Source organism: Diospyros lotus, chromosome 5 (genome assembly GCF_014633365.1).
Source record: "Diospyros lotus cultivar Yz01 chromosome 5, ASM1463336v1, whole genome shotgun sequence".
Classification (NCBI taxonomy): Eukaryota; Viridiplantae; Streptophyta; class Magnoliopsida; order Ericales; family Ebenaceae; genus Diospyros; species Diospyros lotus.
This window is the reverse complement of record NC_068342.1, coordinates 10,317,716-10,339,104: the sequence shown is the minus strand read 5'-3', so window position 1 is coordinate 10,339,104 and position 21,389 is coordinate 10,317,716. Positions and strand designations below refer to the sequence as shown.

Genomic DNA, 21,389 nt, shown 5'->3' with positions numbered 1-21,389 from the left:
TCACTATTTAATAATAAATTTATTATACTGTTAATTCTATTTATATATAAACTAGTTTCACACCCGTGAACTGCACGGCCATAAAATATTGAAAAAAAAAATTTTAATTAAAAAATATTATAATAAGAGTAATATGAGCTAATTCAAATATAATATGAATAAATTGACATATAAAGTATTATTACAAATTTTGGAACACTTCTTTATACACGACATTTGTTGTCGAATCAATTTGTTTTTTTTCACCGTCACATATGAGAAATTTCAATCCTTGTCGACTTGTAACTCTAGAAAGTGCAACGTAAAGTTGACCGTGAGCAAACACTGGCCTCCTCAAGTACAGTCCAACATGTGACAGTGACTGACCTTGACTCTTGTTTATGGTCATGCCGTAAGAAACAATAAGTGAAAACTGTCTTCTCTAAAATTTAAAAGGTAACCGCACATCTGAAGGAGTTAATGACATACGTGGAATAAAAACCTTGTCACCTGCATTACTACTTGACAACATCTTTGCCTCTAAAACATGGTATCCGAGTTTCGTGATGACCAATCTTGTACCATTGCAAGGTCCTGAAGCATGATCAATATTTCTCATAAGCATAACAGGGACACCAACTTTAAGCTTCAATTCATGATTAGGCACCCCATAACATCTTATTCCATTTAAAAATTCAGTTGAATGAATTTCTGCAAACAAACCAAATACTCTTTCAATATGGCACACTATGTCTGAGCTAAGATATGTCCTCTCTTCACACGGATTTTTGGAAATCATGAAATCATTTATAGCTTGGACATTATCGAGTGTGGGTGCTAGAATGGCTCTTCCTTGCATATATGATGCATCACAAACATTTTCTAAAAAAGACGGGTATGTACTCTCAACTATAGACTGAATTGTATCATCCGATGCACCAACCAAAACATCACGTGGAATATCGACGATCATTTTTCCATCATTTTCCCGACCAATTTTCCTATCTCCAATATTGCAAAGCCAGTCAGAGAAATCTTTTAGTTCATGCACATCATGACAGTTGCCAGAACTCTGAAGTCTCATGTTTTTTGTCAGCTTCAAAATCACACAATGTGTCCATAAGTATGATGAATTGATAGTGGCATGGACAACATCTTGCCTGCTACCTTTTGGAATAACAGGCAAAATCTGACGAAAATCACCACCGAACACGATTGTTTTTCCTCCAAAAGGTTTATCATTGCTATTATTAATAGTGAACCTTAACACATCTCTCATGGTTTTGTCTAAGGCTTCAAAGCAATATCTGTGCATCATAGGAGCCTCGTCCCAGATTATTAGCTTTGTTTTTGCTATCAATTCTACCAGTGGACTCCCTTGTCTAATATTACACGTGGAGTCTTCAGTGGGGTTTAGGGGAATGACAAATCTAGAATGAGCTTTATGACCCCCTGGTAACAAAAGTGACGCAATACCACTTGATGCAACATTCAACACTATATCTCCTTTCGATCGAATTCCAGCAGAAAGTGTTTTCCATACAAAGGTCTTCCCAGTTCCTCCAAAACTGTTTAAAAAGAACACACCTCCTTCATCACCATCCACAACATGCATTATTCTGTCGTAAGCATATCTCTACTCATCAGTCAACTGGTTGACATAATTTTTATGATCCTCTGTCAATTTTTTCCTATTGTACGATAGCTCATCATATATAAGCCTATTTCCAGACACCAATTCATCAACATCGTCAGGAAATGGCATTCCATCAAACTCACGGAGACTCTTACCCCTTCCTTGTAATATTTTTTCAATTTCCAACAAAGCATAACTTTGAATTTCATTATCTATCAACTGAAGATTTGTTTATAAAATGACGTAAAAAAAAATGGCATTAGAACAAATTTTTATCAAAGGCATTCAACGTTATGCTTTTAATAACGAAAATATTTTTTAAAAAAAGAGTATAATTTATTATTATATTCGTTTAATATAAAAATTACCTGCAAGACCCAGGACACTACGACGCCTATAGAGTATATCGTTTGATAGGTACTGCCAACACTTGATCCAAACATACTCAGGTCGGGACAACGAATCTGAAGTCAACAATGTTGCGAAAAGGTTTCTAAGAGAATGTGTTGTCCCCCACTGACTTGCTTCCATTATGCCATCTATATACTCTTTGTCATCATTTAGTAACCCCAAAGCATAACATGCATCCCTGAATGAACTATATACCACACCATTGACAGTCTTGATATCATCATATGTTGTAGCGCCGCGAACAATATTCAACAAAGTTTTCAAGTAATAGAGTTCTCCGGTACCAGGAGCAACATAGAACATTCGCCCTATTGAAAAGCCTTTTTTCCTTGGTTGCCATTCTCTGCCACTATTATTCCAAACAAACTTTGTTGGAAACTCACCGTATGTAAGCTCCCTAGCCCATTCGTACTTTTTGTTCGCTTCCATCCATTCGGTGAACATACTGTGTCTAATAGTTGGACGATTCATAACATTTTGAATTGGGTCATAATCTGAAAATATAACACTCTGTTGATCAGGGAGATGAAAAGACAGATGCTCAACTGGAGGATCCCTAAAATGAATGTCGAACCCAAATATCCGCCAAGCAGCCTCGCAAGGTGAAATATATCGACAGTCATAGTATATCTTGATTTCATCAACCTCTTTCTTGTTCCCATCTTTGTCAACACTTTGGTAGAAACTTGCAGTGACACGGTCATGACCTTTATGCACGTATTTAAATAGGTACTTGATAGATCTGGACTGATTACACCATTCAACGTTAATGTGAGCACCATATTTCATAAGAAGTTGTCGATTGTGCGGCACTACAAATCGATTGTCTAGATCAATACCATTTCTGTTAACGGTCATCCCGTTGTCTTGACGCATATATATCAAGTACCCATCTTCATCAACAACAGTGGAGGCATTGAATTTCTTTGGATAATGTTTACTGCAACGACCATTAGCCATACACGGAGAGTTCTGTCGTAGCACACCGCATGGACCGTGTATCATGAAATCTCTAACTGCTGCATAATAATGAGGATCACTTAATTGATCGGGTATTTCAGCAGAAATTATTTTGTCAATATCATCTCCAGTAGGATTTCTAGCTTCCTGGTTCAAGAATAAAAGTATGTGGGCATGGGGCAAACCACGTTTCTGAAATTCAATTGTGTACATTGCTGTGGAAAAAAAAAAGTAGATAAAAAATTAGCGAATTAAGTTTAGCGAAATAAGTGTATTTTACTGTATTAGTGATAACGACTATTGTCATAAGAATAAAACGCCTAGAATTTAATAAACATGAGTACGTACCTGCTCTCACTGGGCCAAAAATTTTATCACGTCGTAAGTCCCTCATCAGAAAATCCAACTTAGTCTTGAATACTCTACAAAGTATATCAGGACGATCTTCAGCCTTCAATCCCCTCTTATCCAAAAAACGAACAATTTCTGGCCATTTCGGGTTACATGTGAATGTAATGAACAAATTTGGGTATCCAGCCCATCTGCATATAGCCATCGTATCCTGGTAACAATTGATCATATACCGTGGACCCCCTGTAAATGTAGAAGGCAAGTATACTCTCTTCCCTAATGATGCAGGATCCGTGTCACCTCTAACTAAGGCCTCTTCCAAGCCTTTGTATACCTCACACCTCAACTCTTTTTGGTGAAACCTAATATACGCCAATCGTGATGATTCCACCATTGAATATGCATCGACCAAAAATTGTTGAAATAACCTTTTGGAAAATAAAATGTTCGAGGACTCACAATCTCTCTCCATATAGTACCATTTGTTATGTTGGAGAATGGCCTCCGTTCTTCATTCGGTTGACATAGACTTACTCTTCCTGAATGTGACGCAAGTTGCGAAAAAGTTGAGTCGATTTGGGCGTGCACTGGCGTGTGAAGGCCTGAAAGAATTAAAATACCAAAAAATTAATGTGAGAATAATTTGGTGTTTTTATGTTTTTATATTCTGACCCAATAAGAAATTTACAATCAGCTTTGCAAGTCACTTATTAAGTTTTTCGTACAATCAATTTTTTTTCTGAGTGTATATATATATATATAGGGTTGAGCTGTTGCTTTGGTAAATGTTTTGAATTATTTAAAGACGGTGAGTTTTCCAAAGTATATAAAGACCAGTTATTTAGTTTTTCGGTGGAACACAAATTATTGAGAATACAAATCAGATTTATGGGGAAAAAATAAATTAATGAAGGCATTAAACGGTTTATATGAAAAACAAAAAAGTTGCGTAAACTTTTTGATCATATGTGGTTACACAAGCATTAACGCAGGCATTAAACACGTGCATTAAATACAATGTTCAACATGTCCAATGTGAGATCGATGGTGTAGAATGTATTTGCCACAAAATATATATATATATAGTTTTGAAGTATTTTTTTTTCTGATTTACTGAGTATTTTTTCTCAGTGCTATATATATATATAGGGTTGAGTTGTTGCTTTGGTAAATGTTTTGAATTGGTTGAAGACAATAAGTTTTCCAAAGTATATAAAGACCAGTAATTTAGTTTTTTGGTGGGACACAAATTATTGAGGATACATATCAGATTCATGGGAAAAAAATAAATTAACGCAGGCATTAAATGGTGTAGTTACATAGACATTAACGCAAGCATTAAACGCGTGAATTAAATGCAATGTTCAACATGTCCAATGTAAAATTGGTGGTGTAGAATGTATTTGCCACAAAAAAAAGAAAAAAATACAATTCCAAAGTTTTATTTTTTTTCTAATTTACCAAATATTTTTTCTGAGTGCATATATATATAAATGTTTTGAATTGGTTAAAGACGATGAGTTTTCCAAAGTATATAGAGAACAGTGATTTAGTTTTTCGGTGGGACACAAATTATTGGGGATACAAATCAGATTTATGGAGAAAAAAATATAGGGTTGAGTTGTTGGTTTGGTAAATGTTTTGAATTGGTTGAAGACGGTGAGTTTTCCAAAGTATATAAAGACCAGTAATTTAGTTTTTTGGTGGGACACAAATTATTGAGGATACATATCAGATTCATGGGAAAAAAATAAATTAACGCAGGCATTAAATTTTGTAGTTACATAGGCATTAACGCAAGCATTAAACGCGTGAATTAAATGCAATGTTCAACATATCCAATGTGAAATTGGTGGTGTAGAATGTATTTGCCACAAAAAAAAAAGAAGAAAAAAATATAATTCCAAAGTATTTTTTTTTCTAATTTACCAAGTATTTTTTCTGAGTGCATATATATATAAATGTTTTTTATCGGTTAAAGATGGTGAGTTTTCCAAAGTATATAGAGAACAGTGATTTAGTTTTTTGGTGGGACACAAATTATTGGGGATACAAATCAGATTTATGGAGAAAAAATAAATTAATGCAGGCATTAAACAGTGTATACGAAAAACAAAAAAGTTGCGTAAACTTTTTGATCATATGTGGTTATACAGGCATTAACGCAGGCATTAAACGTGTGCATTAAATGCAATGTTTAACATGTCTAATGTGAAATCGGTGGTGTAGAATGTATTTGTCAAAAAAAAAAAAAAAAAAAAAGCTTTAGGAATGGAGTTTAGGTGGGAAAAAGTGTTAGTGGGACCTATTAATCTCGGCAGCTTTATATAATATAATAATAGATATTCTGACCCAATAAGAAATTTACAATCAGCTTTGCAAGTTACTTATTAATTTTGGTATATATAGCTTACCTTGTTGAATGGCATTATGCAAGCGAATCCTCTTCGTGTCCTGATGAACACCGTCTTCGATGTTCTCTTGACTACTTATATAACTTTCCATGTAGATGAAATGTTATTTTTCCTGTTGTTTTGTATGAAGTACTACAGAAAACAATAGATATAAGGAGAGTACAATATAGAACTGATGATGCAGAGAGAAGACGCAACAGCCTTTGTATATAAATGAATTGGAATTTATAAACTTTATTAAAGATTTAGGTCTTAATTTTTGTAGTATGCGTGGAATACTAAAAGTTATCAAACAATTATTCATTAGGGAGTAATGGTATTAAATATTTGTGCTTTGCATTAACCTAGAAAAAGTAGATAGTTGGGTGTGTTAAATCGGAGAGTCTTGGATATTAATAAATAGCTATTTTATTGGGAACAATGCAAAAAAATTGTCCATTTACTAAACATTAATTGAGTTCATACATGTCACCTATTAATAACCCAACTACTCAAGAGATTAATTGGGTTTTATCAATATGTTGTGCATGCTTATATTATTAACGTGTATTGTTAATTATGTTATATTAACATGTTATTAGTTAGATTATATTTAAAATATTACAGTTTTTTTAATATGTTTTACATTCTGATTAAGTTTTATTAAGATGATGAATTTTTGTTAATTCCGCAATAATATAGAATAATTATTCATTAAAGTGTTTAAAGTATTTTAATTTGAACATAAAATAATTCGTAAAGGGATCTGAATTTGAACGTAGACATTTTCGTATCGTAAAAATACCTTTATATTTGCGTTAATTACATTAATTAAAATGTTATGTCGCATGGTTATGTTAATGACCATGTTATGTTAATTATATTATATTAACATGTTATATTTGTTATTCTATATTATCATAGAATATTTGAACAATATTTACTAAAGTGAATGAATTATATTTGTGTTGCCCTTGTGGAATTATTGTGTATCTATGTGGTATGACGTGAAAAAAAGGTTAAACTTCATTATCAAAATAAGATTCATAAGTAATATAGGGCATAAGTAATAGAGGGAGGAAAGATACTGTCATTTGGATAAGAGTACAATTCATTAAACATCAATATCAAAAGTCATATGTTAAAGACATAACCAAGGAACTTAAAAAAACCACAAGAAAATATTAAAAAGGTTGAAGTAATAATAATATAACAACTCAATTCTTTTCAACTTTAACTTTCTTCAATTTCGTAGAAGATAGCGCCGTTGAACCGCAATCACTTTCATTGACTTGTGTTTTGCCAGTAGTGTCCTTTGTAGCCTTCCTTGGTGTTTTGTTAGGAGACGTTACTTCATTATCCGAAACTGAATCCTGTTCAGTGGTATTTGTTTCCATGTTTCCATTCTCACTATCATCGCTTATGTCGATGATATGATCAGTCGATTTAAATCTTTTGATTAAGTCAGCATCCTTTAAAACACTCACCACTGTATAAACGGTATCTTGCTTGTCAACATTTTTTTGGTTCACATTTATTTTGAAAAAGTATTCTTAACCAACAATGCACTCGATCTCCGTGGGAATCATTTTTGGGTCAGTATCATTTCCAATTGTGTCCTATGAAGCATGAAAAAAAAAATGTTAAGTAACACATGAAACAACTTTATAATATTTTTGTAAATAGTGAAATATTTTACCTTGGCAATTTTGTCTTTTAACTCTCGAGCTGGTTTTCCAATCAACTCACGGGATTGGGTGTCCCAAAGAAGTAACGTAACACACTTTGTTCCATCCACAACGTTAATATTAAGCTTGTAACGAATTTCCCATTGCAATACTCCTTACAGTGAATACAATAACACTTTCCGTCTTCCTCCTTAACCTTTCAAACACACTTCTTGCAACTCATGAAATACCATCCCCTTTCTGGAATTATTGCAGAGATCACACACGGCACCCAAACATATTCTGCCTATAATCAAAATGTAACAAATAAATAAATTTCTGATTTAGATTAAATGAAACTGTAAATCATTAAGGCATGAATCAAAAAAATACTAACATTTAAACTAATTACCTGATCACTCCCAACAATTTGCTGTAGAGTTCTAACCTTGAACATTTCAGTTTCAATTTCCTCTGTGATAGTTGGCTTGGACGATGCTGAAATTTGACTAATTTGCATCGACTGCTCTTGGCCCAAAGATAGGCTGAATGTTGAAATTATTAGAAATTCATTAGGCATCTACTATAATGTTTAATTAAGCATAGAGACATTGAATGGTAGTCTAGGTTTAATTTTGATTTGATACGTAAGTTTTTAAAAACAAAAGCAAATTGTACATTGCACCTGTTTTTGAATTCCACGATCTCTGGAATATTGGCGTTAACATAAAGTTTTGTTGTGTTAAACGTATTTGAGATTCCAACTGTTCCTGCACAAAAATAAATTATTTGTATTAGTATAAAATGTAAAAATCGATTCATTTTTGGTTTGTTATTGTATTTAAAAAAATTGTAAATAATTTAGGAATGACCTTTGAAATATTTGATCTTGCAAAACTGCACGGTTTCTTATTGTATTAAAAAAATCTTAAATAGTTTAGGAAATGAACATTTGAAATATTTGAATTTGCAAAACTGCACGGTTTCTTATTGTATTAAAAAAATCTTAAATAGTTTAGGAAACAAACATTTGAAATATTTGGATTTGCAAAACTGCACGGTTTGTTATTATATTCAAAAAATCTTAAATAGTTTAGGAAATGGACCTTTAAAATATTTGGTCTTGCAAAACTGCACGATGACAATCAACGCCTCATTTCGGTCACCTTGCAGATGTTGTTGCATCTCGTCTGCGTAGGTCTCCCAAAGAGTGCATGATAGTTGATTTTTACTATAAAGAACATACCTAATAAATAATTAGTTTGATTAAAAAATTCATTTATTTACAATTTGTAGGATAGAAAGTAGTACATACTCTAGATCTTGAAGTACAATTTCCAAATTTATGTTGCCTTTTCTCGTGGTGGAATTCTGCATGTTTGAGTTGTTGAACTCCACGACGTATCCAATTACATCTGAAACAAAAAATTAATGATTAGTGATTGAAGATATTAGTGGTATATAAGAAAGTGTCTTTACCGAACAGTGGTATTTGATCGGAATGAGGCAAATCCTTTATCTCCGAAAATGTCTTAAAACTAAAAATAGTTGCTGGAAAATGAATGTCATTTGTAGGTCCAACATAAGTTCCATTGTTGAAAATAAGATGGTAATCGTGATCGGTAACTGGGTATACTCCTTTGTTTGTTTCAACAGATATGCATTTTATGCAATATAGTCCGTTTTCTTCAATTAAGTTTTCAAATTTTTGAATCAAAAAATCTTTTACTGTTGCTTGAATCCGTGTCCCCTGCATCAAGAACACGATAAACAAATAATTTCAGTGATATTGAAAAACTTTAGAAAGAGGAAATTAAAATTTAAAAATTTTGATAAATAAATACAAAGATTGAATACAAAAAAAATACCTTTTTGTCAATAAAAATGTATTCAAGTTTTTTTCCACACCTTCCATAGGGAGAAACAGTCCATTTACGGGCGCATCGGACTCGTATATGCCAATCTCCCCGATTTTTGTTAATATCTTTCAGTAAGGTAAAGCAAGGAGCCATAACGTGAAATGAAACGGGAGACAAAATAATACAGTTTCGAAGTTTTTTTTTTTTTTTTCTGATTTATCGAGTTTTTTTTCTGAGTGCATATATATACATATAGGGTTGAGCTGTTGCTTTGGTAAATGTTTTCAATTATTTAAAAACGGTGAGTTTTCCAAAGTATATAAAGACCAGTTATTTAGTTTTTCGGTGGAACACAAATTATTGAGAATACAAATCAGATTTTTGGGAAAAAAATAAATTAATGAAGGCATTAAACGGTTTATACGAAAAACAAAAAAGTTGCGTAAACTTTTTGATCATATGTGGTTACACAAGCATTAACGCAAGCATTAAACACGTGCATTAAATACAATGTTCAACATGTCCAATGTGAAATCGATGGTGTAGAATGTATTTGCCACAAAAAATATATATATATATAGTTTTGAAGTATTTTTTTTTTCTGATTTACCGAGTATTTTTTCTCAGTGCTATATATATATATATAGGGTTGAGTTGTTGGTTTGGTAAATGTTTTGAATTGGTTGAAGACGATGAGTTTTCCAAAGTATATAAAGACCAGTAATTTAGTTTTTTGGTGGGACACAAATTATTGAGAATACACATCAGATTTATGGGAAAAAAATAAATTAACACAGGCCTTAAATGGTGTAGTTACATAGGCATTAACGCAAGCATTAAATGCGTGAATTAAATGCAATGTTCAACATGTCCAATGTGAAATCGGTGGTGTAAAATGTATTTGCCACAAAAAAAAAGAAAAAAATACAATTCCAAAGTATTTTTTTTTCTAATTTACCAAGTATTTTTTCTGAGTGCATATATATATATAAATGTTTTGAATTGGTTAAAGACGGTGAGTTTTCCAAAGTATATAGAGAACAGTGATTTAGTTTTTCGGTGGGACACAAATTATTGAGAATACAAATCATATTTATGGGGAAAAAATAAATTAATGAAGGCATTAAACGGTTTATACGAAAAACAAAAAAGTTGCGTAAACTTTTTGATCATATGTGGTTACACAAGCATTAATGCAGGCATTAAACACGTGCATTAAATACAATGTTCAACATGTCCAATGTGAAATCGATGGTGTAGAATGTATTTGCCACAAAAAATATATATATATATATATAGTTTTGAAGTATTTTTTTTTTTGATTTACCGAGTATTTTTTCTCAATGCTATATATATATAGGGTTGAGTTGTTGCTTTGGTAAATGTTTTGAATTGGTTGAAGACGATGAGTTTTTCAAAGTATATAAAGACCAGTAATTTAGTTTTTTGGTGGGACACAAATTATTGGGGATACAAATCAGATTCATGGGAAAAAAATAAATTAACCCAGGCATTAAATGGTGTAGTTACATAGGCATTAACGCAAGCATTAAATGCGTGAATTAAATGCAATGTTCAACATGTCCAATGTGAAATCGGTGGTGTAGAATGTATTTGCCACAAAAAAAAAAGAAAAAAATACAATTCCAAAGTATTTTTTTTTCTAATTTACCAAGTATTTTTTCTGAGTGCATATATATATAAATGTTTTGAATTGGTTAAAGACGGTGAGTTTTCCAAAGTATATAGAGAACAGTGATTTAGTTTTTCGGTGGGACACAAATTATTGAGAATACAAATCATATTTATGGGGAAAAAATAAATTAATGAAGGCATTAAACGGTTTATACGAAAAACAAAAAAGTTGCGTAAACTTTTTGATCATATGTGGTTACACAAGCATTAACGCAGGCATTAAACACGTTCATTAAATACAATGTTCAACATGTCCAATGTGAAATCGATGGTGTAGAATGTATTTGCCACAAAATATATATATATATATATATATATAGTTTTGAAGTATTTTTTTTTTTGATTTACCGAGTATTTTTTCTCAGTGCTATATATATTTATATATATAGGGTTGAGTTGTTGGTTTGGTAAATGTTTTGAATTAGTTGAAGACGGTGAGTTTTCCAAAGTATATAGAGACCTATGATTTAGTTTTTCAGTGGGACACAAATTATTGGGGATACAAATCAGATTCATGGGAAAAAAATAAATTAACCCAGGCATTAAATGGTGTAGTTACATAGGCATTAACGAAGGCATTAAACGCGTGTATTAAATGCAATGTTCAACATGTCCAATGTGGAATCAGTGGTGTAGAATGTATTTGCCACAAAAAAAAATACAATTCTTAAGTATTTTTTTTTTCTAATTTATCAAGTATTTTTTTTGAGTGCATATATATATATAAATGTTTTGAATTGGTTAAAGACGATGAGTTTTCCAAAATATATAGAGACCAGTGATTTAGTTTTTTGGTGGGACACAAATTATTGGGGATACAAATCATAGTTATAGAAAAAAAAATAAATTAATGCAGGCATTAAACGGTGTATACGAAAAACAAAAAAGTTACGTAAACTTTTTTATCATATGTGATTACACAGGCATTAACACAGGCATTAAACGTGTGCATTAAATGCAATGTTTAACATGTCTAATGTGAAATCGGTGGTGTAGAATGTATTTGTAAAAAAAAAAAAAAAAGATTTAGGAATGGAGTTTAGGTGGAAAAAAGTGTTAGTGGGACCCATTCATCTCAGCAGCTTTATACGAAAAACAAAAAAGTTACGTAAACTTTTTTATCATATGTGATTACACAGGCATTAACACAGGCATTAAACGTGTGCATTAAATGCAATATTTAACATGTCTAATGTGAAATCGATGGTGTAGAATGTATTTGTCAAAAAAAAAAAAAAAGAATTAGGAATAGAGTTTAGGCGGAAAAAAATGTTAGTGGGACTCGTTCATCTCAGCAGCTTTATATAATATAATAGGTTAGATAATCAGTATACTCTTATATGTTGCTCGATGCGACTCATCGGGGGGTGGGAGTGAGTGTGTGGGTCCACACTCCCATGAGACCCACGCCCCCCCTCTTATTTTGCCCTTGTCGGGTAAGTGCTGTTGCCCAACACCAGCGATAGAACAAAATTCTCCAAACTGAACTTATTTAATTTAGAATTAATTATAAAAGGTGCCCAAAGGGTCAAAGATGGCCAAATGCCCCTAGAAAATTGAGGAACGATTAAGTACTAAGTTTTGTTCTATTTACTTAATTAGCAATAAATACAAAAAATCTGTTCGATTACAACATTCTGGTTGGCCATGGTCCTTTTCAGTGAGGGATCACAATCACTTGGTGCCCTCGATCTCTTCTCAACTACTTACCACCAAAAAAAAAATAAAAATAAATAACTTACTAATGATTGGAGGCCCCGTTAAGAATTGTTGCGCTTTTCTAAAGATGGGGATCCATTGCTCAGTTTAAATATTTTTTTAGGAAAAGTAATCAAACACAATAACTCTTTATTAAATGATACTTTTTAAAAAATAAATAAATAAATAATTATTATGCTTAAGAAAAAAAAAAAATACTAACAAATATTGAAACTCTAAATCACAGTATCTTAATTTGTCCTTAACTTGAAATCTCCACTACCACAACACGAGAGTTCTCCTATATATTTGAAATGAGAGGCATTACAGGACATATATATAAGCATCATCAAAGAAACACTTCTTTTGATTTGAATCGTAACATATGTAAGCATTACACAGTACATGCACACACATATATTAATAGTTCATGCAAGCCGTAAGGCTTTGCAAAGTCACACACACACACACACAGAGTCCTATATATATATATATGTAAATTGTCTTCCAGAAGAAGATAAGCAGATTACTAATTTGCATTAACTAATTAATTAAGCTCAAGTAGTCTTCTCCAAATTGGGCATCATCAGAGGCCTAAACCCATGCTTAAGACTGCCTTCCCAAACCTTCTCAACATCGAACATCTTCGAACCACATTCGTCTACGTTCCATCCTTCCAATGCATGCACAATTCCGGCTACTCGAGCAGCGCTCATCACCCTTCTCGGCAGCCAATTCTGCAAGATATATATGTATCAATTAATATTCTTGTTGTTGAATTAATTAGTCCTGAATTCAAATTTAGATGACTCCATGCATTCTACTCAAAGATGATCAAGCAGATAATATTTTTAATTATACTCAATCTAAAACTCAGTGAATTAATTTAAGGGTCGATAGCGAAGCTTAATTACTAACCTCACAAGAGTGCAAGTTTTGGAGCGACCCCGGGACCACCATCGAAGGTGTGTGGTAGTAGAAACAATCCTTGCGCAGCTGCTTTGGGGGGAATTCTGAGAAGGGAATGAACAATGTTCCTTTTGGTGCCTTCAAGTGTTCCTCCTTACTGAATCCATCTCCCACCAACCATATCTACATGTCAAATGTGATCATGTGACCCAAAGTTAAAATTTGACTCTGGTTGTGATTTATCAACAACTGAATATATATATCTTTTTAATTCATCTTTTGATCAAAATACAGATATATAAATTAATATTTTTTTATATATCATAAATGAGTATTATGTTTATAAATAAGTACCCAACACTCTCAAATTACTGTACCAATTTTATCAGTGATATTCTTTTTCTTTGCCCTTGATTTTTTCCTAATTTGGATTTTCTATGTAAATATTTTTGCATTTCTTTGTGTGTTTTAACAGTTTGATTGTGATATATTTTTTATCCTAAAATCTGACAAACTAGTATTAGAACCATTTGATCAAACCATTAACAACTTTCAATCTTAGTCGTTAGATTTGTAGCCCTTCATCATCATCTTCTAGGGTTTCTTGCCGCCATCGACCCTTTTTCCTTTCGCAATTGCAAACGACTGCAGGTCTGCCATCGTCGTTGACCGTCTGCCTTCTACCTAGATCTCCGTCGGCCTAGATTTGCCCGAATTTGGTAGATTTGTCTAGTCTAGGTTGTTGAGATCCATCCAGATCCGACCAGTTAAATCAAATCTGCCTAGATCCAATCCATTTGGACTAGATCCAACTCGTCCAAATATGTTCGACCCAAATCCGATAGATGCAAGTGTACATCCCCCAAATTTGTTTCCCAGGTCAACCATTTGCAGTAAGTGTGGTTAGTAGATACATGACCAACCTTAGTAATATTGGAGATAGTTGAATGGATTTTGTGATATTTACATGGTATTGCTAATACCTCTTTACAGTTTGAAAAAACTAAAAATGGAGTCATAGATTTTGTTGATTATGATTCTATAGGAGATCTTGACAAAAAAAAAAAAAGAAGTTCAATTACTGGGTATATTTTCACTATTTTTTCACTATTCATGGTTGTGCTATCAATTAGAAAGCTACTTTATAGTTTATTATCTTGTTGTCTACTATTAAGCTTGAATATATATCAATTTTATTAAGATCGTCAAAGAAGTTATTTGGTTGAAAAAGTTGAATGGGGAAATAAGTGAGAATCTTCAAGATAGTTTAGCTTATTATGATATCCAAAGTGTCGTTTTCTTATTAAAGATAAGATGTTTAATGAGAGGACAAAACATATTGACGTGAGATATCATTTTATTCGACATATTATTACTCGTGATGATGTTACTGTGAGAAAAATTAACACTCATGATAATCCTATAGATATATTAACCAACTCACTGTCTATTTCCAAGTTTGAATGTTGTGTAAACTTAATTAGTTGGTATTCATTAAAGAGATTAATACTATGTGATTTTGTTGGAAAAAAGAATAATTATAAATGATTCTATATTTGAATTTCGTGTCAATATGGAGTTTGTAATAATTGTGACCTGAAATTCAAATTTGATTGTAGTTGAGATTTATCAACACAATTAAAGATGTATATTCGTGACTCATCTTCTAATCAATATATATATATATATATAAATTAATACTTTTTTGTATATATATATAGATGAATGTTATGTCTATAAATATGCACCTACCTAACACCCTAAAATTGCTTGATCAATTTCATCATAGTGATATTCTTTCTCTCTACCCATAATATTTTTCAATTTAAGTTTTTCACCTAATTAAATCTCTTACGTTCTTTTGTGTGTTTGGTTGAAGCAAATTTTTTATCCTAAAATCTTACATCAAAGAATTTAAATGAATTTCCATCTTTTAGTTAGCATTTAGCCATTGCATGTTGGAAAATATTTGTTTGTAAAAGGTACGGAATTGGCAAGAAAATTTAGGGGCCGTTAGTTTTTTTATTTTAATTTTATAAGTAAGCAAATTCTAAAAATTTGTGTCTTAAAAATTAATAGCATTGATTTTTTAAAAAACTTAGAAGACATATCGTTGATGTTTTTCAATTCACAGTAAAGTTAAAATAAAAAAAAAAAACTAAAAAATTGATACTTTTCTAATTAGAAATCTAATCATGTAATATAAAATTGAAAAATTAAAAATATACTTTTGACAACTAAATTGGACTTTACCTTCTCAGAAATTTTTTTGGAGAGAGCCAAATTGCTTCCAAACTTGGAGGTTAGCTTAAGCTTCGCAAATTCGACTTCATAAAACATAGATACCTACAAAAATAATTATAAACTCTATATAAAAAATGAGCATCCCTCCCTTTGAATTTTTACAACAATAGCAACTATTAAGCCAATAATAATAAAATAATAATGATAATAGAAAACAAGCCATGGCTTGACCTGGATGCCTCTTTCGCATAAAGCGGAGATAATGGCACGAGCAACTTTGGATAAATTGCCCCTGAGGAGGACTTGAGTTGCTCCGGTGGGTATGCTATTTACAACAATAGCAACTATTAAGCTACTTCCGTCCACAACCTTGATCTTAGGCTGAGGCTGGATTTGGATATAGAGCTCCACGTTTCCGCTAACTTCCTTTCCCTGGAAAAACTTTTTAATTTAACAAATGCTATGGATGTGTATCGGCAATGTCAAAGAACCCTATTCAAATGCAAATTTCTCAGCGCATGCAATGATGTATTTAAGATAATAAAGAGATAGAATTGAGCAACTTGCCTGGTTTAGAAGGCCTAGACTCAACACCTTGGCGCCTGCTGCATCTGCTTCAACTATAGCTTCTTTCACTAATCTATTCAAGGCTTGCCTTTGGAAATCATAGAAGTACTGCAAAAACATAAATGTTAATTATCCCATCCACTCTAAAACCCAAAATAACTTTATAACAAACCCCCAATCCACCAATCAAGCTCGGGCCTTGAGTAGAAAGAAACTGCTCACAAGGATATACTCAAATATTAGACTCTTTTTTTTTTCATGATTATAACGAAATATACGAAGCCAACAGATGCATGGCTATATATATATATATATTCTCACCTTTATACTATATCTCGGTATCGTCCATGACTGTAACTTGAGCTTCCCAAAGACATTTCTCTCCTCGATGAAGGTGTGGCCATAGATGGAATTCATGAACATAGAACAATATGTCACGGGCCACATTAGGCAGAGGTACCATTTAGGCATCTGGGGCTTGGAAGCCAGGGAGGCAAATCCTATCTGAAGATAATAGATAGATTCAGGAGTCGTTAGATGTGTTAGATGCACCACATCCGGCGAATCTTCTTGCTTCCTCAGCGAAGTTTCGTACAGCGAATCAGAGGACTTGTCCATGGTGCCATAGATGTAGTCGTAGATCGGCATGAAAAGGGAGTAATTGGTTCGGAATTGTGTGTGATGGAGTGAATGATATCTGCAGTGAGAAAACAAATGGAAAAGGAAAATATCACCTATCTAAGTCATATTTTTTAATTATAGGAGTCTTACAAAAAATAAAATCATCAATGAAAATAAAACTTTGAGAGGTACTTACGAGGGCGTGTACATCATGTACTTGAGAGGAGGGAAAATGGAGAAGAGGCGCTTAGGGACGAGCTCAAAGTTGCAGTGGCCCATGTTGTTCATGAGATCAATGTAGGTAATGTAGCCAAGGAGAGAGATGACAGAGGCAGTCCTGGTGAGCACTGCGGTCATCATTGGTATGGCAAAGAGCAAGAAGTAGGCTATGTGCTCGGCAAATGGATGAATCACAGCTGCCCAATTTTATGGGAAAAAAAAAAAAAACAAAGTGTATAAGGACAAGAACAAAAATTCAAACAGATATCATAAGCAAACTTTTGTGATTGTATATGTGAAGAAAACCATATTCTTCTCGAACAATATTGATGCAGTCAAAGTTTTTACAACGTCTTACATGAAGTGGATTGGGTCCTCTTACACAATTTAATTTATTTTGAAATTAATGGGGTCAGTGCACACAGCTCATGTATATATATTTTTGATTGTGGCATGAGTCAAAAATGAAATATGACTTATAACTAAGGACTCACATCTTTTTCTACAAAAAACAAGCTTCCTTTTCAGAATTATGTAGACCAAGCCGATATGCAAATATATATTTTTTTATTAGGTTTTTTATGGTTTATATGTCTGGGCTTTTTCTATTATAATTTATTTTTGACTTGGCTTGGGGTTAGAGTTAAGAGTATTTAATTTTAACATTTTAATTAAGAAAATATATTTTAATGATGATTTAAATCTTAACATTCCATACATACATAATCAAAAGAATTTAATTAATATAAGCTTTCATGTTACTAGTAACAAGAGAGGAGGCGGATTCTAGATTTTGTGTATGATGGTGACATCTTTAGATGAATGGTATGAAAAAAATAAAAAATAAATGAAGTGAATAAATTAATAAGTCGGTGTTACAAGTGATGGGCTCGGAGACAATGGAGGAGTGGTGGTGGGAGTGGTAGCGAGAGTAGAGGTAGTGGTGGTGCAAAGCCCTGTGGAGCCAGTAGTAGAGGAATTCCACCGGCCCAATGTGAAGCAAAGCTGTGAGGATTGCTCCATCTATTCTCCAAATGGGCAGGTGAGAAGCTGAAGGCAATGCCATGTTGACTATGTACATCAGCAGCCCATTCAACAGGATCTGGTCATCCCTGCAACGCAACAACAATGTAATGGATGAAGGGATCTTCCCAACACACTGTTAGGAAAACAGAAACTCTAGCAAATAATCCAAGTTGGAGAGAGAGAAGGCAGCCACGCACGCACCAATTTCTCTCTCTGTCAACTTGGTCAAACTCAATGCCCTTATCAACGATCCTCCTGTTGCCTTTGGCAGTTTGGTGGCGAGAAAGAGAAATCCAAATCTGGTTATGAAGCATCCTCCACAACAGAAATGGGGCAATCACTAAATTCAATACATCTCTCTCGCTTTCTGCTTTCGCAACGAACGAGTACACGCTATGAACTACCCATGGCGCCAATACCACATGCTACATATATAAATTAAAGATGAGTTAGCGATACATGTTTAATCACGATCCTTTCCAGTTACACAAGAAAAATGCAATCAATCAAGAGTTGAACCTTAAAAAAAAATAAAAGAAAATCCTAAAGAGAAGTAAGCCCAATTCGAATTTGATCTGATTTTAATCTTCAATAAACTAAGAACATAGAAAATCTTCCAAGTTTTCTGAGCAGTTTTTGGGGTCAAATGGTGCTTTTAAGGCAATGGGATGAGAAACAAAGTTAGAAGGAAACCCAAAAAAATGGAGGTTTCATTTGCCATATGTAATATATATAGGTGGCAGGGAGTGGTGGATGGTGGAAATTAGTGGCATTAAATGGCGTAAACAGGGGATTGGTGGAGGCCATTCCTCCTGGACTTTATTCCATATATCAAATGATAAAAATTATTTCATTTGCAGATACGACGTTGTTTCGCAAAGTGTTTTTGTTTCTTAAAAAAATATATATATTCGAAAATAATAATAAAAAAAATAGTATTTCCAAGTAGTTTTTATTTTGATGTTGACTTGTTTTCTTTAATGATTTTAATTTCAAAATGTGCACTTTTATAAATAACTTCCAAGTATATATTAAACGAAAAATTAATATATAGGAGAATAAAATTGCACAGATAGATTTATTAAATAACATTTTATGTTTCTGTTTTCAATAACTTTTGGAGGGTGAAGTAAAAATAATTAAATCATAGATTTCGTTTTCCAGTTTTAGTTTTTATAACTAAAAACAAAAGCTAAATACAAAAATAATTAAAAATATAAACAGCCGAACAAATTATATATATATATATATAGGGTGTTGTTAGAACAGAGAGAAGAAAGTTGTAAAATGCCTCATCGATCTCTATTCATGATCAAACATAACAACAAAATCATCAGGGACTTTTTTTTGGCAACTGGAATTAATTAGTAGTTGATTACAAGCAAAAGACTCAGAAAAACATATGAGACTGCCTCCTCTTCTTCATCTATTTAATTTGGACAATATGGAGCTTCAAAAGAACTGATTCATTTTTTAAAAACTGGAAGTGATCACTGAATATATATATACACACTTTGTTAGAACAGAGAGAAGAAAGTTGTAAAATACCTCATTGATCTCTATTCATGATCTCAGCCCTTAAATAATAAAACTATAGTTTCGGTAATTACAGAAATGCCATTGTATCAGCAAACAAACTAATACAACAAAATACTCTGTTACACTCGACCATATTATCCATATATATATTGTGTTTCTGGATGAAATCCATTGACAGAACTTTGATTTTCTTTTGTTGAGAATGATTATTTAGTCAAGAGTACGTAGATGGTTTTTGTATGCCCAGCTAGCCTCTTCTGTGAGGTTCTTAGAAAATAAATGAAAAACCAGTTAGTTCTTCTGTCAACTTTTTTATTTTTATTTTGTTTTATTTTCCCCCTAACATTATATATGGTTTGTAGATGATGGAAATGCAGATGGAAGATGAAGCTGATCTATGAGTTAGATGAGAAGAAGAAGAAGTTAAACCGAATGCTTACGTACCTTAAAGCTGCCAAGAGGCTTCCATGGCCAATCTGTTAACACCCCTGGAGTTGCAGCCATTCTTTACTACACTTTCTTGTATCCTATGGAATGCAAGAATCGTCTCCCACCACTAGCCTTATATATATAGTAGTAAGTAGTAAGGTCTTCAACAAATTGTCCACTTTTGTTTTTCTTTTTTTTTTTTAATGAGAATCCATGCATGTGTCTATGTGTGTATATATACGTAGATATATATATATATAGATCGATATATACAAGAATATAGTTTCTATATATTAAACTCAACGTAAATATAAACCCAATAAAAGCAACAATAATATTCCAAACCTGAGATATATAAGCCCCCTCCCCCCTCCCCCCAAAAGTTATGTTGCACGGAAAGGGAAACGAGAAACGTTTCTGATAAGAAACGAAAACGTGAAAATAGATTTTTTTTTTTTTAAAAAGACATAAATAGAGTCCGAAACAAGAATAAGAAATGTTTCGAAAATAAAAAAACAGCACTTATAAAGTATTTCCGTGCAACATAGCCGCCTAGTGGGTGGCTGGGATGCTATATCTCCCAGTTCACCAACAAAATTTTTATACTTCGTTTCACTTAATTTCTCAAAAATAAATTTTATTTCAGTTTGACTCTCAAATCTTGTTTTATTTATATACAACAACCCCCAAAATAATTTATTTAAAGTATTATCTCTTAATTAGTCTTTTTCAAATTTTATTTATCTCTAATTTGATATTTTGGATATCACATGGCTAATCCAATTATAAACATTAAACTAATATTATTAGTTTGACTACTTTGGCACTTTGACTCTCTCTCCCTTTGTGTTGGTTTCTTGGATTCGTGAAATTTGTTTTTGTTTGGCTAGCCTAACCTTGTTAATTCCTCTCCATCCATGCACTTATTTGATAGTATTAATTAATTACATAAAAACACTTTATATTTATGATAATTTTATTGTTAAAAGCACTTATGAGGTGTTGATTATTATCTAAATCACCTTTAAAAACTAACACATATTACCAACACTCAACTCCAAGTATTTATTTGTAGAAATAATTTTCACAAGAAGAAATTAAATTAGTCTCATGAATTTCTGACCTTTTTTAACTCTGCCCCCATTTGAATATGTATGTATGTATATATATATATAAGAACAGATTT

General features: G+C 32.4%; 1 protein-coding gene and 1 pseudogene across 1 annotated transcript; both read right to left on the bottom strand.

Moving 5' to 3' along the window:
- Positions 1 to 181: 181 nt before the first annotated feature.
- Positions 182 to 3,809, bottom strand: LOC127802090 (uncharacterized; annotated as a pseudogene).
- A 9,321-nt stretch (positions 3,810 to 13,130) lies between these two features.
- On the bottom strand, positions 13,131 to 20,296 carry LOC127802317 (very-long-chain aldehyde decarbonylase CER1-like). Its single transcript, XM_052338051.1, has 10 exons — positions 20,219 to 20,296; positions 18,437 to 18,660; positions 18,089 to 18,321; positions 17,187 to 17,406; positions 16,691 to 17,066; positions 16,370 to 16,477; positions 16,034 to 16,234; positions 15,812 to 15,904; positions 13,568 to 13,741; positions 13,131 to 13,386 (listed from the first exon to the last, which is right to left on the bottom strand). The coding sequence occupies exons 1-10, from the start codon at positions 20,276 to 20,278 to the stop codon at positions 13,207 to 13,209; spliced, it is 1,869 nt and encodes a 622-aa protein (XP_052194011.1). The 5' UTR covers positions 20,279 to 20,296; the 3' UTR covers positions 13,131 to 13,206.
- Between the last annotated feature and the right edge of the window lie 1,093 nt (positions 20,297 to 21,389).